At 40.4% G+C, this 19,109-nt stretch overlaps 1 protein-coding gene across 2 annotated transcripts in view; it reads left to right on the forward strand.

The window, feature by feature from the left end:
• Positions 1–19,109, forward strand: part of CA8 (carbonic anhydrase 8) — a 102,796-nt gene that overhangs the window by 56,700 nt on the left and 26,987 nt on the right. For both annotated transcript variants that reach the window (XM_012759544.3, XM_012759543.3), the window contains 3 exons: positions 5,128–5,190; positions 7,323–7,371; positions 8,663–8,775. In XM_012759544.3, the coding sequence (XP_012614998.1) occupies positions 5,128–5,190; positions 7,323–7,371; positions 8,663–8,775 (225 nt within the window). The remainder of the gene's footprint in view (positions 1–5,127; positions 5,191–7,322; positions 7,372–8,662; positions 8,776–19,109) is intronic.

Below are 19,109 nucleotides of genomic sequence, written 5' to 3' on the forward strand. Positions count from 1 at the left end.
TGTAAGAGTTTTCCCAACATTTTCTTCTAAAATTCTTACAGTTTTACACTGTAGGTTTAAGTCTGTTATCTACTGTGAATTGATTTTTATGAGAGGTGAAAGGTGCAGATCCTTTTTCAGTCTTTTACATGTGGCTATCCAATTTTCCCAGCACCATTTATTGAATAAGGATTCTTTTCACCAGTATATGCTTTTATCAACTTTGTGAAAGATTAGATGGCTATAAGAGGATGGTTTTATATCTGGGTTCTCAATTCTGTTCCATTGGTCTATGTCTCTATTCTTGTACCAATTCCATGCTGTTTTAGTTACTATAGCCTTGTGTTATAGCTTGAAGTCTGGTAATTTGATGCCTCCCAATTATGTTCATTTTGCTTAAGGTTGCTTTTACCACTTGGGATCTTCTCTGTTTTTATACAAAGCATAGCATTATTTTTTCTAGATCTGTGAAAAATGATGTTGGTATTTTGATAGGAATTGCATTGAATCTGTAGATCACTTTGGCTGCTATAGACTTTTAACAATGTTGATTCTGCAGACCCATGAGCATGGTATGGTTTTTTACCTGTTTATGTCCTCTGCTATTTCTTCCTCAGTGTTTCATAGTTCTTCCTGTAGAGGTCTTTTACCTCCTTAGTTAAATATATTCCTAGGTACTTTATTTTTTGTTGCTATCATGAAGGGTATTGAGTCTTTGATTTGGTTCTCAGTTGTATGTATCTCTAAGATATTTCTTTATTCGTGTTTGAAAGTAGCCATCCAGTTTTAGCCTCTTAATGGTTTTTACTTTTTTCTTTCTTTCTTTTTTTTTTTTGAGACAGAGTCTCGCTCTGTTGCCCAGGCTAGAGTGCCGTGGCATCTGCCTAGCTCACAGCAACCTCAATCTCCCAGGCTCAAGCGATCCTCCTGCCTCAGGCTCCTGAGTATCTGGGACTGTAGGCACATGTCACCACGCCTGGCTAATATTTGTATTTTTAGTAAAGACGGGGTCTTGCTCTTTCTCAGGCTGGTGTTGAGCTCCTGACCTCAAGTGATCCTCCTGCCTTGGCCTCCTAGAATGCTAGGATTATAGGCATGAGCCACGCGCCTGGCCTAGTCTCTTAATGTTTTCAAATCAACATCTTAAAAGTACAACACATGTCATAGAATTTAAAAGTAAATCTTTACATTTTTAAATGAACTCTCTTCTCATTGTTTGTTTCATGACTTTTTCACAGGCAGAGCCCTATATTCCTTCTGATTTATAACTGTATTATATAAATAAACAAGAGTCCCAAAATATTGATGAAAAATATTTTAATTATACAATTACATTTGATAATCTTTAGTATATTGCAGTAATAATTATTAAAGACTGTTCTTATAACCTGGAAAAGTTAATAAAACATCCAAATCTGAGAAGTTTAAGCAGTAGGAGGCAGTATCTCATTATTGAAAATAAGAATAAAAATAGTAAAATAAAAATAAGAATACAAACAACCACATAGTCATACATAGAAGGGAAGGGAACGTGTTAGTTTCATCTTTGGAGAAATAAATAAATAACATTTATTTATTTAAACAAGAAAAATCCACAATAAATATTTGTGGATGGAACTAGATATGATAAGTCAGTATTTTCAGTTACTGATTCTTAGCCTATAGCAGGTGCCGTAGACTCTTAGCACCCTGGACTGAAAGCCCAGTCTCCTGGAACTAGCATCAGTGTTTCCAGTTACCAGCTGTGTCATTGTAGGCAAGGAAAAGCCTTGAGAACAGGCACAATTGTTCTAACTTACCATGAGTTTCTGTGAGGAAAAATTCAGGAGAGAGTAAACTTGCAGGAACTGAGAGCAAAATTTCACAAAGGAAGGAAGGAACGACCAAGGAGAGGAGCTGAGATCCATCAGAGTCTGGCACTTGGGCTGGAGGAGGGAAGACAGGAGAGGGTGTTGGAGGCAATGAGTGTAGACTTCCTTTCCAAGGAGGCAGCAAATGTAGACTTCCCTTCCAAAAACCTCAACCAAAGGAAGGAAGGACAGATGGGCAATAGCTAGTAGTGACATACAGTAAATCATTTTGAGATCTAAGATCTGCCTGTGTTTTTATTCTGAGCAAAAAGAGCTAGAGCAGACATGGAGTTTAAAAATACTGGAAAGAGAGGGTGTCACTGATGTAGAAAAGTCCTGGAAGAGGCAGGAGGGCATTGGGTGAGAACGAACCAACCTTGGCTAGGAGGAGACCCACTCTTTCTCCAAAATACAGGTCCAGGGGGAAAGGGCAGGCACAAGTGGGGCCGATTTGTAGGTGGAGAAAAGAAATTAGGGGAATTCATGCCCGATGACCTTTATTATCTCTGAGACATACAAAGCAAAGGATTTATAGAGCAAAGGGTGTGGGCGTGAGATTGGGTCTTGAAATAGGCCAGGAGAGAATGACAGTAGACTTGACAGTCAGTGGGGGAGCCACTTGAGATTGGACATCCTGTACAAGGGATGGCAGGTTGTTCTTCCAGGTAAAGGAATGGAGGATTATAATAAATTGAGTGCAGATCCATCATAGAGCAGATGACTTGGGAGGATAGAGAGGTCAAAGAATCGAGAGGGGCTGAAGAGATGTCGCCCATCTGGCCAGGAGCGGGTGGAAGGGAAGTCATTAGGCCTCAGAGCCCTGGCTCCCGGTGGTCAGTGAGGGGAGAGCTGGTGGGTGAGGCTGCCTGGTCAGAGGGGATGGTCTTCTGCAGTTGAAGTTTTCAGAATGAAAGCTGCTGCAGGGCAGCTTCTCAGGGTAAGTTTGCTGAGGTGGAATGCAGCGGAAAGCCACGGACAGAAGGGTGAAGAGACTTAGGCCAGGGGGCATGGGTGGGGGAGACATCCGGGGTGGCAGCAGGAGGCGATGCCTGGCAGGGAGTGCCCAGTGGGTCAAGTCAGTAAGGGACAAGGAGGGCTTGAGAGTGCCGGAGGAGGACAGTCTGCTCAGGAGGACAGCTTGTGAGTGCGGGTCAGAGAGGACCAAACTGGAAAGGACAGCAGAGCTCGGGCCGCTGCTTCCAGTCTGTGTCCCCAGGAGACTGTACGGCGTCCGCTCGGAAGGCCCGCGAGAGACGCGTGGCCTTGCGCAGGTCTGAGGGTGTTCACACACGCCCGAGGTGGAGGGAGAGCTGGTCACGGATGTGGATTCATCCTGTATGAGAGAGTGCAGTGGAAACTAAGGAGAGATTGAGTTAGGAGTGAAAAAACACAGGTGGCACAGGGCTGTGATTCCAGGAGAGGAGAACTGACCAGAGGTGTGTGCATTTTCGGTGGTGGTGAAGGACGGCAAAGGTGAGAGGGAAGAAATTAACTGGTCTCACGGTTCCTGGTGGACTCTTGGTACCGGCTTATGTTACTTGAACTGTTGCAGGATTTCAACAATTGGGGTACAGAGATTGTCATTGGTACTTGCTTTCCATTAGTTATAACGTCTTCATACAAAATATTGGGAAGGAGGAAAGCAAAGAGATGGAGTAATAGCCAGAGTTTGTTGTGGGATATAAAGTTTTGCACATAAAGAGTCTTTATCAGGAGGAGCCAGTGATAGTTATTAAGTGATAACTATGTGTAAAAACTATATTTGATGCTGTAAGTCATTCAGATTAAGAATAATAATGGATAATATTAATTGGATTATGATGATTCAAGCCCTGTTCTAAATTCTTTGGTTTAATCTCATCTTCAGCCCTATCATTTTAATCCTCTCCAATAAATAGATGAGGAAGCGAAGGACATAGAAGTTAAATACAGTTGCTCAACGTCACATAGCTCGGAAGCAGCTGCATTGGGATGAGAGCCAGGCAGCCTGACTCCAAGTGAGCTGGCTTCTGGGTCCACTGCGCCATGCGGCCTCACAGTGTTCAGATGTGGACGCTCCAAAGTTGCTTATAATCTGTCAGGAGCTGTGTGAAAGGAAAACAGACCCAAGCTGCAGGTGTAGGCATATAAGTGCTATAGCGTGGTTAAACCAGTAAGTCAGAGAGAGGCCCATTTCTCCTGAAGATTGAGTAGTGCCTAAAAATCCAAGTTGTTTCACTCACAGGGACATATGCATTAGGTTTTTGTGTTTTTTTTTTAACCTTGGAGAATTTATTTTTTGTTTTTAGAGCCTATCTCAGGAATTGCAAACATTTGGAAAAATAAAGTCTTGGTTGTTTTGAACTGATTGGCCTATCTTAGTTTAAGTGGATTGGCCTATCTTAGTTTAAGTGTTTCTTGTCTCTCTCCTTTCCTTCTGGATACCCTTTCAGCTCGAATATTTCACACTTTGTTAGTGTTGAGAGAAACAGAGAACATGAACATGTTGACAGCTACCCTAATTTCTTTTAAGGCATTCTCCAAATATTTATGTGGAAGAAAAACGATAACGTTAACAGTGATTGTTTATCTGAGGTTATAAATTATCTCTGCTATTACTCTCGTCCGTTCTCATAGAGCATGTAAAGTGGGTCAGATGGCACTTACAATTTTCACTGTTAAAGTTAAGAATACTAAATATTAGGTCTTTTTGAGTCTCACATTTCTTTGGAGCATTTTATAAACTAAAAGTAGCTGTAGTGATATATAATGTTTTAAAATAGAAGGCTATAGAAAAGGCATGTTATTTATTAATATTTATTATTAACTTATTTAATATTTAAGAACAGAAAGTAGTTATAGAATTATGTTCTATGGTAATAAAGAAATATTGTTCACATGCTCACTTTTTGGAGTGAATACAATTTTTCAGCATTGATAAAGTCTTATAGTGGTCTATAAATGCCAAAGGTAAAAATGGAATGGTTTGAAATGTACTGAGTAGTTTTAATTAAAAAATATTCCTTACATTTTTATAATGTTATTTTGTGATTTAATATATTATATATATCGCACAGTGAGTGGTACCTGTACACAGCAAGAATTTAGAATGGATTCTTAGACATTGCATATCTAATATTTTATTATACTAGCTTCTGTGACAACTTTAATTACATTTAGTAGATGTTGACCTAGTGATTAAAAAAAAAAGGTCATTTAATTATTCCCCAAGGAGGGCATTCAGGTAGACTTGGTTCTGTTCGTTTAAGCTGAACTTTTAAAAGTGTTGTGGTTTTGGTTTATGCTTTATATATTTCAGATAGGAAAAGAACATGTTGGCCTGAAGGCTGTGACTGAAATACTGCAAGATATTCAGTATAAGGTAAATCATTATTTAAAATAAATAAAAATCCTGCTTGTATAAATGGTCCCCATGACCACCTGTGGGCGCCATGATTTCCTGGAAGGACTCGCAGGACTCAGAAAAGCTGCTGTCCTTATGGTATGGTTCATTACGGTGGGAAGATACGGGTGGAAAATCAGCAGAAGGAAAGGGCACATGGAGTGAAGTCTGGGGGACACCAGGCAGTAGCCCCCAGGAGTCCCTCACAGTGGAGTCACATTGGGATGCCCCTGATTCTCCCAGCAGTGATGTGTCACAACATGCGTGAAGTGTTGGCCAATCAGAGACGCTCACCCTAGTCTTGGTGTCCAGGGTTTTAATTAATATTAGGGGTTAGTCATGCAAGCACAAAACGCCTGCATCATAAACGACCTTAGCTGCTCAAACTCCAGCAGCAACACCCTCCACCCCACTGGCACAACCAGGCCTTCACCGGGAATCACACTGTCAGGATAAACTTATCTGGTTAGGCCAAGGCCTCACGGGTACAACAGGAGTTCACCGAAGTACAGCATGGCCTAAGGCCTCAGGCATACAGAAACACTCTTATCAGGTGGAATATTCCAACCTCAGAGGTTACATCCCAGGAGCCAGCCAAGAGTCAGTCCTAAAGACAGGCCTTTATATAGGGCGTGCAGGGTTTGGGGATCCCAGCCTGCTGAGTTAACCCTTTCCTGCCCACTCATTATATAAGTGGTGTAAATGAAACAAATAAAAATTTGGGGAACCGTACTTCAAAGTATTTATGTGAAATAAATTTTTTTTTTTTTTTAAAAAAGGAAGACAAGTACACATATGCCATAAGATTATATTCCAGAGAGGGTGACTTAGATCAATATGACCCTGCAGTGGTGCAGCCCAGCATTGCTAGGAAGCCGAGTTCTGTTACAGATAGTGCCTTCTAGGCTTGCACTGAGTCGGCCGAATCTCAGTGGCCTTGGGGAGGGGAGTAGTTCAGTCCCGCGTGGCTGTAGCAAATGAAGAGCAGGAGTTGAAGTTGCTTGATTGAAAGGGATGAGAGACCCAAGGCTACTTCTGAGAAAGATCGCTCGGGGAATTAAGTGCAGTTAGCTCTACACTCGCACGGCCCAGGGCATCTTGAACCAGGCAGCGCCTCCAGTGAGGATCTCCTGAGCAGGCTTGCGTGAACCCAGCTTCCAAGGGAAGCCCAGCCTGGTAACTAAGCTGGTAAAAAGGGGGTGGGGACACATTTTGATTGACATTTGTTCAATAGAAGTGAGTCGAGAAAACTTCATTCATCCGCTGATAGGACATCAATCACTGTGGAATACAGGAGGATGGGGGGAGGTGAGTAATCTGGATTCTTTAATGTATAAAATTGTCCCAGGAAGTAAGGAAGAGACATATAGGTTACACATCAACTTTCCTTGTTGTGTCTGTGTCAGTAGAGTAATCAAGAGAAATCCGCTTCACATGACAGGTCTGTCTGCTTCAGCAATCTGAATGATATGATTTAAAATAAAGCTTTCAATGTGAATCGTTGACCAAGGGGACAGATATTTCCCGTGACATTTAAATCTAGCTTTGATAAAAGTTAATGAGAATAGAACATTTTCATCTGAGTTTCGGATCTCCCTTTCTGGATGCAGAGAGCATCTAGAATAGATCCTAGAGCTGAAGTACCAAATCCAAATGGGACACACGAGACATTGGGCGCCAGGCTGTAATGCCAAGGTTAGGAGCTGAGATGAAAGCAAACAAGATGAAAGGCACCTCGAAAGAATCCCCTCAGCCAGGGCGTTTTACACCAAGGCATTCAGCCCAAGTCTCTGGTATGAATGTGCTAGGAGCAGGGAAAGTCGCTGCTGTGGGGTAGGTGGACACCAGCTATAAGTTCCATGCCAGGATTTATGGGGAAAATTGAACTGTGGTGGCAAAGAAAATAGCCATAGAATGAGAGCAGGAGTGTCCTGTTGGAACCAGCCAATGTTGCTCCAGTGAGAGACAGAAGGGAACACCCACAAATCTGTGAGACCTGGTGAAGCCATTCAGAAAAGACTTCATTCTAGATTTTTGGTTCTAATACATTTCTCATTCTAAAACTTAAACATTTTTACAATAACATGGGGTAAATATTTTTTCTTTTTCAGGGGAAGTCCAAAACAATACCCTGCTTTAATCCTAACACTTTATTACCAGGTAAGTATTTATCTGATTAGATAAAATGAATTTTACCTGTGGTTGTGACTGCTTTGTTTTTCTCAGAATATACATAACTACATATTATTAGCTAATAAAGTTTCTTTACGATTTATATTCTCTACAGCAGATACTATTTCCAGATTATTCTAAATATAGAAGTAAACCTTTCCAAATAAAGGAGACACTTTGCCACTAGTTCCATTAATCTTTAAAGAGCCTTCTTAGGATTATTTGTAAAAATCACTACCTCTGTGTAAAGTACCAGCATGATAAAATAACCTTGATATATTTTTAAGATTGATCAGTGAAGTTCTTATTAATCTCTAGAGTGAAACAAACTTTATGTCTAATTTTATTAGGTTACCATTTGCAGGAATATTATTATTTAGATATTACTCTAAATTGTGTTTATGTATAGGTAATAATTATGCATACAATACTCAGAAAATTATTTGGAGTTAAAGGTTGGTTTACATAAAATTTTATTGTCTAAGTTATGGGCTATTTCTTAGTGTTTCAAACAAAATCAAGTAAATTTATGCCTTGTATCCTCTACTTGCTACATTTAATTGCTCTACAACAAGGCAATTTCTATCACATGTTAAGCATTTACTCATCATACTTAATTATAAATTATTTTAATACAGAGATAAATGACTTAATCATAATGGGATTTTAATATTTTGCTATTGAAGAAGCAATATAGAGGTAGCTAGAACTGAATGGTTAAAAATACAGGCTTAGAAGCCAGGTTCAAATCCTGGCTCTGTCGGTTGTTAGCTGAGTGACTTTGGCAAATGACTAACCTTCTGTGATTCAGTTTCTCCATCTAAAATATGGGCTAGTAATAGTACTTATCTCATTGGTTTGTTGTAAAGGTTGATGAATTAATGTAAAACACTTAGGTAGAATAGTGCCTGGCATGTAGTAAGTATTCAATAGTAGGTATCATTCAGTCAGGTAAATCCTCTAATAAGGTGAAAAAACAAAACAAAACATGGATATACTTCTTTTAAAGTGATTAAACTTGACATATATATACATATATATATATAGTAATCTATTGACAGAGATAGCTGGAAATAATAGAAAGGATTCATATTTTCCATTGATTATTTTCTCCATGATGATGAGTATAAGAATACATGTATGGGGCTCTAGTTTAAAAATGACATCCATCTGAGAAGTGTCATTTGGATGGTTTGTAATTTTGACGATTGTTGTCGCAGTGTTCGGGATTACTGTAAATTAACTTGCCTTTTTGTGACATGTCCACACGGCTGCACAGACCCTCTGCTGCGGGATTACTGGGTGTACGAAGGCTCTCTTACCATCCCCCCTTGCAGCGAAGGTGTTACCTGGATATTATTCCGATACCCTTTAACTATATCCCAGCTACAGGTGAGTGCGCTACTTGGGAAGTTCTGAGTTAAAGGTTAAATAGTGTTTCTGTGAAAGGAAAATGTCTGTTTTATGTTTTAGCTCCCTCTAGATCAGTCGTGCCTTTTCAGATGAAAGTTAAATGTCTTGAAAGCAATCGTGAAAGGTCAAGGATGAACAAAACCTAGCACTCATTTATGATCTATATTTTTAAATGATCTATATTTTTAAAAGTTAATTTTTAGAGAGTAAATAGAAGTCCCTGAAAAAGCCAAACGTTTGATTAGTCTAGTCATTCCTTTATGTGGATCTTCCCAGGTATGAAGAGAAAGGTCTGGAAGTAAAGTGGGAATGCTGGTTGTTCCTGTAAGTCACACATCGGCTTTGTAATAGTTTTTCCTTGGCAAGTACAGGAAAATTCCGTATGTGGAGGGGTGAAGGAGATAGAAGGAATGCCGTGGAAAGTTCTGGATTGTCCCCTAGCTCGACTTTCAATCACCTACCCCCAGCCTTGGGCTTTGCGTGGGTGCTCTAAATGCCATTTCCCAGTGTTGGGAGGATGTGAGAGAATCGTTTCTGGGATGTTAGCTAGTGAAACATGAGGCACCATCACTACAGTGTACTTAAACGATGATTTTGATCTTATTACAAAGAGGTGCTTTAAATGTCTCCTGCCCTTTAGAGATCTGTAGAAGGGATATGTTCTGGAAGGCTATATTGTCCCTTTGTGATCAACCTCAAAAGGCTTGGGCAATACTCTCAGCAGACCAAGTTTTCTTTAGTAACTTTTTACAATTTTTTTAAATATACTCCATGATTTCTGGAAGTTAAAAAGCTCAAGTTTACTAACTTCTCAGTAAATTTTTCTGTTTATCTAAGGATTAACTTTAAAAGTTCCCCATTCAGCCTCTCCTCTCCACACCTTTCATTATTTTATAAACTTTGATCACATGACATTTGGGCCTTTGTATTTTTTGTATGACAAATATAGTAGCCACAGTAGCAAATAAACCTCAAAAAATTGGGGGCCTTAACATAGTAGAAATTTATTTCAGACTCACATAAAATCTATCATATGCGTTTCTGATTCACAGTGAAGGCTTTTCTGTGTGCATTCAGACAACCAGGTTGAAAGAAGCTATTCCATCTTTACTGCCTTCTTTGCAAGGTTGCCCTAGGTGGGGACATGTAGTGAGGTGGAAGGGGAAGAGTGTGAAGGATCTCAAGGGGGCTTTTTTTTAAGGGACAGTCCTAGAAAGAATGAGCTCACTTACATGTACTATTGGCTAGTACTCGTTGCGTGATTGTACCTAACTGCAGGGAAGGTGGGAAGTCCTTTGAGCTTCATGCCCAAGAAGAAGAAAGATGGATGATTAGATGAGCTAGGAGTCACTGCCACTATAGCTCAAGGGGAGTAGGAAGACAAGATAGCCCCAGCTGAGTGCAGGCGCTGCAGTGTGGGTGGGGAAGCTGCTCCCTGCCTGGGAACTAAGAAAGACCAAGATGCTTGCAGGGAACCAGGAGGGAGTGATGTCCTGGGTCCAGGACAGGAGGGAGTCTTTCCAAGATATGGAGGAAGAGAAGTTCATAGTGACAAGTTCTATGGAGCATTTAAGTAGGATGAGTGTGGCCCACCCACACATCAAATGACTACACCTTGTAAAAATGAGCCCAGATGCCCAGTGTTTCTTCACTCTGAACTATTGGCTTTCATCTGGCTTAAAGTCTGGATTTTGACTTGATCCTTTTGGTATCTAATGTTTTCTTTGGCCTGGCGTATTTGCAGCTTGATTCTGGACTTAGTGTTCCTGCATTGCTGACCTGTGGCTTTCCTTCTCCAATTCCATTTCTCTTCCACCTCTTCCATTGTGCCACCCTCCAGGTAAAACCCGTAGCCCATCCAGCCAGTTTGCCTTGAGGTTCTTACCATGGAGGAAGCCTTCATTTTTTGGGGGGGATTTTCCTCCTTATTGCAAATGTGATGCTCGGACAAGAACTGTAATTGCCAATTAGACCATTGTTACTCAAGGGAGAAATTTCTGTAGGATGTGGAGCTAAACGTAGAGGGGACCAGGCTGAATACAGACCACAGACTGTCTTTCTAGAAGTTTTATGGGAAAGGCAAGGGGAGATTTAAGGACATGTTGGAAAATAGAAAAGTGTTATTTTTAAAAATTTTTTTAAATTAAGATTTAGGTGTCACTAGAAGGTTTGTAGGCATATTGGCAAACAGTCAGTGAGTAGAACAGTCAGTCCCATGAGATAGTGACTGTCGTTATCATTCCCAGTTTTTAGATGGGGTGACTGAGGCTTAAGGAGATTAAGGAGCCTTTGCCTTGGTGACACAGGGAGTGGGGGTAGGTTTTTGAGTTCGGTCAGTCCTGTGTGACGTCAGTGCTGGGTGCTTAACTTTGCCCCTTTCAGCTCCTGCCCTTTCATCACTGCAGTTCCTTTGAGAGCCTCTCTTGACATGAGACCTCATCAGGAAGACCTAAACAGTATCAGAGAAGATTTCTGTCTTTTCATGAGTTTTGTGTCCCCTGTTAGAGGAGTTTTATTTCTTTCAAACATTTGAAAACATAAAACAAGAGCTTCAGAGGCTCAGGCCTGATGTACAGTTTTAGGGATAGTTAGTGTCGAAGGAGCCAAAGGACAAAACAAATGAAATGCCCAGCAAAAGTGCATGGTCAGAGAGCAGTAGAGTGGAGAAGATGGGAAGAGGCAGTCCCCTGTGATCCCTTCCTGGGGTGACCTTCCTTTTATAAGAAGACTATTCTAAACTAGTAGAGCCCCACAGGACCCCACTTTACATTTGCCATCTGGTTACTCCAGGTCACTTCTCCTGCTGACGCTGTATTTCTGAAGCAGGGGATGAGTTCTGGGATCATCCTGTAGACAGGTGAAGGTCACACGTGCTGCCAGCTGCTCCAACCAGGTCATACTAAGAGACTTCACATCGGGCTGTCCTGAGCCGGGTTGTGGGTAATACAGTTGCCGTTGTTCTGTAAAGGACAAATGTAAAAGACCAAACATCCCTCTGCATTTACTTTTCCTACAGTTTGACTCTAGGACATTTCCTTGTTGTTGCTGCAGAGAGCCCAGGATCTTAAATGCTCATTTCAAAGCCCTACGGTTTAACATACAGTATGTTTTGTGATACCAGGATGCATTCATTGGCCTTTACATGTCACTGACACTCTTAGTACAAGTGATTCACTGATACAGTAAGGTAATATATGTCATGGTCATTTTCTTTTATCTCTTCATTTTCTTTATCCTTGTCATAGGCAAATATTAGCATGTGAAATTATTCCTTTGAGACAGATATGGAGAACTTATTCATTAATTCGTGCATTTACTCATGTATTTGGAAATTAGTTGACATTTGCTATGTGCCAGGCACTGTAATTGGCACTGACAATGGAAGACCAATAAAACAAGGCCCTATCCTCAGGGATTTCACTATCCAGGGGAAAGGACCACATAAATAGGTTTACATTTAAAAAAACAATAATCTCATGTGTCCAGTGCCATAGTATGGAATGAACATGGTCTTATGGTAGGACGTAGGAGGAAATTAGTTATCTAGAAGACCCTCCTTATGCCAGATGAAGGAGTATTGCATGGGTGTTAGCACGTGTTGCCAACAGGGGAAAATCACCTGCAAGGAGGTAAGGGAAAGCAGAGCGCACTGGGGAATGCATGCGGTTAGTGTGAAGGACTTGTGGCATGAGGTGAGGTTGGAGAGGGGAGGAGGGGCCTAACCTTCATCAGTGATTCTCAGTGCCGGGCTGTGGATGTTGGGCTTTTTTCTAAAGGTGGCAAAGAATCATCGGAATGTCTTAAGGAAGAGAGAGATGTGACCAAGTTTAAATTCAAGAACCATCTCTGTTGCTGCAGTATGAAGATGTGGGTTTGAGTTAAGGCCGTGGTGGTGGGATAAAGGGAAGGGGATGATTTTAGAAATGATAAGGAAGTAGAGTCAGCACTTGGCGGCTGGTGGCACAGGAGAGATTTTGGGGAGGAGAGACCTCTGTGCTACTGGACGCCCCTGTATTTGACTGGGGTGACTGGCAGAAGTAAGGTGTTGCCCTTTACCAGGATAGGAAGTCAAGGAGGAACAGCAGGTTTATGGAGAAGATTGTGATTGTATGGTTGTAAATATTGAATCTGAAATGCCTTTAAGACATCCTAGAAAGGGGTATGGTATCTGGGTGGTGGGTGAAGCCAAAAGTGTAGAAGAAGAGATCCTTGAGGGAGAGAAAAGAAGTGACCGGGAGAGCTGGGGAGTGGCAGCTAGCCAGGGGTGGCAAGAGGTGTCCTGGGGAATGGCTTGAGATATGGGAAAAGTCAGGAGTCGCATGTGATGTCCAGAAGCTAAGGGAGAGGCGAGTGTCAAGAAGGAGGGAGCCGAGAGATCATGAGTATCAGGTTCTGCACACACATATTCAGTTAAGGGCTGAAAAGTATTAATTGGGTTTAGCCACAAGGAGAGGGTACAGACTTGAAAATGAAGTAGAAGAGCTGACTGTTTGTAGTCACATTAGGTCAGCATTACTTTGTTTGTTGAGGGGTTATTTTCCAAAAATATATACAATCTTTTAGTGAAAAATAAATTTTTTCTTTATGACAAATTTCAATTTATTGAAAGTCAGTTAGGTTTAACCTTGTTGAGTCCCCAAATTATCAGTTCTACTAGAATTCCATTAAGGATTCCCTTGCCAGCATTGGGAATGTTACTGTTGAACTGAGAATGTTGTTTATGTCTTATTGTCATGATGTAATATTTTACTACCATGTTGACCAGTGTGTTAAGCTAAGATCTAGAGAGAAACCATCATGACATTGGGTCTCTGGCTTCAAAGGGAATCCAGTTTTGTATTTGTCCTCTGAATATGGCCACTGACAAAGTCTAACCCTAACTCACTAAAGTCATGCTCCTTGGTTAGTGGAAGATAAAACATATCTTCCTAAAGGGGAGCCAAAGCTAAGGAATGTTTACTGTAAGGAATAGTATCAACTGTTCTTGAAAATAGATGACTTTTCAATTAGCTGTAGTTTTCAAAGAAACAGATTAGGTACTGTTAGGACATAGCTCCATGACAGCATCTGCTCAGAGGGCAGCAGTATTAAAATGTAGACACACACACAGACTCATATATATATATATATATATATGTTAAAATGCAATTTAGAGTAATTTAAAAAAATTACAATCTCAGGAGAATATAAGTCAGTTTGTTCTTGACTTGAATGTTTTACTTAGTGCTGCTCATATAATTTCAGAGGAAGTAGAGCAGAAATAGAAAAGATACAGGGAGGGCACAAAAGATGAGAAGAACCAGAGGAAGAAGATGTAATTCTAGGATTTAGACCAAGAAAAATTGAGAGCCTTGTATTATTGCACTTAAAGGGGAGTGGAGAGAGAGATAGGCATGACTGATATATATTATATTAGTAAAATAACAAAAGGAGTAGTGAGTGGCAGGTGGAGTCTCTACATAGTTGATTATATTGAGAAATGTAAAACTTTGCTCTGAATTAAAGAAAAAATGTTTCCTCTTATACCATAGGGTTAAGGTATATAATTAAGCTGCTGGATATTATTATGGGAAAATACTGGTATCTTGAAATGTATTGTCTGTCATAGGATTGTAGTGTTTGCTCTAGCAACAGTGGAGAACAAGGTCTGAATTGTAAGGCTTGCCTGTTCAGTGTGTGGCAGCTGTGATTCAAGGAGGAGTAGACTTCAGCTGAAGTGTAGTGTTGACTATTGAGCCCATTGTAGAGCATTGATATCATCCTGAGTACTAAGAATCAAATAGGATTGGAAGCCCCCACTTAGTTGAATTTTTCATATTACTCCCAGTTAACATACTAGGAGGAAGAAATTATGGTTGGATGTATTTGAATGAGTGTATTTTGTTTTTTTAAAAATGACACATAACCATTAAATAACTTTAAGATAAACAACAGTCTAAGCACTAGGAAGCCAATGTAAAAAAATTTTTTTCCCAGCTGGACTGTTGTTTGAAAATGGGATTCTAAGAACAGAATAAAAATATCAAACTTCATTAAACCTGACAACAAAAATTATAAGACACATTCTGATCTTACAAGATCATTAAAATGTGAATAAATATTCATCTTAGAGTTGCTGAAACATGATATTATAGTGTAATGGTATCTGTGCAAATATGTATACACACACACAGAAGTGGATTGGTAATTTTTACTCTTTTTTTTCTGCCTTTTTTATTCCCGTCTTTTTTCTGTGCTTCCCCCCTACTTATGTATTTCTATTTCTTTGCTTATCTACATTCTCATATTAAATGTCTGTCTTTGGTTTTTCTTTTCTCTTTCAACTTAAAGTAACACCAGTGAAATGCAGGATTATGAATGTGTTTATTGTTTTTCACCCTGTGGATTCATGTCTTTTGGAACTTTGAAAATCATTTTAAATTTTCTTTTCTTCTCACACTTGTGTGTGTGTGTGTACATATTTGCACAGATGCCATTACACTATAATATCATGTTTCAGCAACTCTAAGATGAATATTTATTCACATTTTAATGACCTTGTGAGATCAGAATGTGTCTTATAATTTTTATTGTCAGGTTTAATGAAGTTTGGTATTTTTATTCTGTTCTTAGAATCTCATTTTCAAACAACAGTCCAGCTGTTTGCCTCCCCTTTATTCCTTCCTTATTCTGTGTTTCCCAGGGGTTGGAAAGTGAGAGTCTGCATGGTCCCGGCAGCCCGAGTCAGGGCCTGACGTGTGCTTGGCTGTGGGATCTAGCAGTGTGTCTGACCCTGGCCAGCCAGGGAGGCCTGATCACATCCAGGGCGACAAGGCCTTTCTCAAGGGTCCTTCTGCTCCACGTGGGATCTGAGGGGCTGTTTTCCTAAAGTCCAGGCTGCTGTACCACCACAGCATGGTCATATTTGAAAACAATGCCCACTGATAGGGACATTTATTGTTGTCGAATTTCTTCTGTGTCCGCTGCTGTGGCTTGAATGTGTCCCCTCCAAGTTTGAGGTGTTGCCAAACTAATAGTATGAAGAGATGGGGCCTGTGAGAGGCGATTGGGCTGTGAGGGCTCCTTCTTCGTGAATGGGATTCAGGCCCTTGTTAAAGAGGCTTCCCATAGCATTTGGCTAGCTTGCCCTGCTGCTTCTGCCATGTGAGGTGCAGCAAGGAGGCCCTCCCCAAACACCAAATGCTCCCAGCGCCGTGATCTTGGACTTCCCAGTCTCCAGAACCGTAAGAAAATAAATTTCTGTTCTTTATAAATCGCCCTGTCTGAGATATTCTGTTATGGAAGCACAAACGGACTAAGACATGATGCTCAGACTTGAGTGTGCATCAGACTTCGTCAAAACACAGGTCGCTGGGCCCCACCCCACAGTCGCTGAGTCAGCGGGTCTGGGGTAGTTGCTGGCAACTTGCATTTTTATTCTGGGGAGCACACTTTGAGAATCACTTTTTCCTGTCTACCTGCATCCAACTGTTGGTGTAATTAAGTCATCACTTTAACACCAGAATGCTGAGGTGAGTTTGAAGGGCAGCTCTAGGCCATCCCTGTCCAGTATAATACGAGTCACATGAGGAAGGTCAAACATTCTAGTAGTCATAGTAAAAAAAGTCGAAAGTAATAGGTGGAAGGCAAGATTTCTTGCATTCTTATTTTCATGCTGAGTCTTTGGCTTGCATTGAGTATTCTGCATTTTCAGCACATCTCAGTTTGGACTGGCCACCTTTCAAATGCCCAGAGGCCAAAATGGGGCTGGTGGCTACTGTCCAGACAGTGCAAATTGAAGATCTTTCCCAAGAGACTCCTTCCCTTTCTTAAAATGTGTGATTTAGGTGCACTTCCCCTGTGGCCGTGAGTTCTGTAATCTCTGATTCCCCAGTGAGTTTCAGTCTGTGAGGCTCCTCAGTAACTGTCCTTAGGTGATGAGGGCAGACAGTGTCCGGGGCTGGGGCTCCTTCAGGCTGGGGTTAGAATCAGAGGAACCTGGGCGTCAGTGTTACTGGGGGCAGATGTTCTCTTTCCTAGTCTCCCTGAAAAAAATTAAAAACATCAGAATGAGGAGTCAGTGACAAGTGAGAGTTCGTTTATGAATGTGAGAGGTCAGTAAAGAAGAGGGAACAATGATCTTAGAGGGAAAGTTGGACAGAGAGGTAGAAGAAAATGAAATAAACCAAACAAAAACCCGGCTGCAGTATGTGCAGGGCAGAGAGTCCTCTCTCTATATCTGTCTCTGTCTCATGGTTTATACATTTATGGACTCTTTAAGCACAGTTGCCTTTTGATATTTTTATTTAATTAGGATGTAATGAATTATGTTTCTCTGACTCATGTATTATTATTGATAATAAAGGAAAATGAGAATGCTGTTTTAAAAAACCATTTTATCAAGGCCATAAATATATCTGTCACCTCTCAAAATTTCCTCTCCCATATCCTTTGTTATTATTATTTTTATTATTATATATTTTTTGTAAGAACACTTGACATAGGACATACCATCTTAGCAATTTTAAGTGTGCAATAGATTATTGTTAGCTGTGGGCACTGTGCTGTGTAGTAGACCTCCAGATACCCTTATTTATCTTGTGTAACTGGAACTTCGTACCCTTCAACCTTCACCTCCCCACTTCTGCCTCTAGCCAGCTCCTGGCAGCTACCGTTCTACTCTCCCCTTCTATGAATTTGACTATTTTAGATTCTATATGTAAGTGAGACCAGACAGTATTTGTCTTTCCGTGCCTGGCTTATTTCCATTTCTGGGTGTGCATTGCAGCCAGGACAGGAAAACCGTGTAAATGTCCATAGACGAATGGATGGCTCGAGCACACTGACGTTATGTATCACAAAATATGATATTTCTCTTTTAACCTGATGACACACAAAATGAAAGTCAAAATAAAGGAACTTGGGAACTCTTGAACGTTAAGTAGCACCAAGCCCCAAACTCTAGAAATTAGCCTTTTGAATGCACTTCTAAACATATCAGCTTTAAAACTGATTTTAAACTGAACTTTTAGTGAATAATTTGGTTTGTGGGTCAGCAAAGTTTGGAATAAATGTCTTAGACCAGTTGGAGTGCATCTGCGGTTCAGAGAACAGCAGCTGTTCAATCTAATACCTTCAGAAGATAGGGCCTTCTCCCCGAAGTGTGTGGGGTCTCTGTGCCCCCTGCCTCGTTCTCTCTTAAATTGTTTAAAAATAAATATCATGGTTAAGTAGACTAGCATGAAAAATCGCTGCAATCATACATTCAAGATATATGTGATAATGATGGTCTCCATAATGCCCTGACATTTGAATTTTGTTGAAGATTTTTATCCTGAAATATTACTCTGTTCATTTATCACAATCTCTCTTTTCAGTGTGGGCTGATTCAGTACGCATTTGAAACGCTTTGAAGTGACTAAAGGGTTGTTAGAGGTAGTTACTTCAAAAAATTTGGCATTTTGCAAAGACACGTTTCCCCCATGGTCTCTGTTGATGTTTGAAGTCCTCAAAATGTTAGCGAAAAAAATTTCTTATGAAATAGTTTTCTCTGGGAGTACTATGATTTGAGACTGACTGGCTGTTGATTCAGATCATCTCTTCTGGAAGAAGTTGTTTTCACAGAATGTGCTTCAGGCTAAGTCTTGGGGCTTGAAAGGTTTATCTTCAGTTCAGAATACATAAATATAAAATTAACCCAGCTTTAAAATAAGCTTCAAAGTCAGTAAAAGATGGCATATTTCTTAAAATATGTATAGGCAGTAAAGTTCCTAGGCCACATTGCTCACTGTGGACAGTGAGCCTGTCCACAGTTCTTAAGTTTCTTGTTGCAGGTATTATGTACGATCACGTGTAAAGAGAATGCTAGGAGAAATGGCTTTAAATTTTCTCAGTGAATTGGTTTATTATCTACTTTATGCATACATATTTGTAGCTAAGTATTTATCTCAAAATACTAAGGGTTTGACTTCAAAAGAAGGCATGAAAAAAATGCTGTTATTTATCAGATACTTCCTGTGTGCTTAGAACTATGCTGAGTGATTTTTATGAATTTTCTTAATTTACTTCTTAGATTGTCCTTGTGAATACTGTTACTATCATCTTTATTGTGCACATGTGGAAACAGAGGCTTAAAGAGGCGAAGTCATTGGTCATTTGGGTCCCAGGTAGTAGAGTCAGGATGGAAACTGGCCTTTGGACATAGAGCCCACTGCCTGCATGATCATATTCTTCCTTTTGGAAAAGTACTGGATTATCTCCCTGACCAGGTTCCTTTCCACTCTGTACTTAGGAACAACTATAAGGTGAAAGCAAATAATAAGGAACTCTCATGC

The sequence above is a fragment of the Microcebus murinus genome, chromosome 7, assembly GCF_040939455.1.
Source record: "Microcebus murinus isolate Inina chromosome 7, M.murinus_Inina_mat1.0, whole genome shotgun sequence".
NCBI classification, from domain to species: Eukaryota; Metazoa; Chordata; class Mammalia; order Primates; family Cheirogaleidae; genus Microcebus; species Microcebus murinus.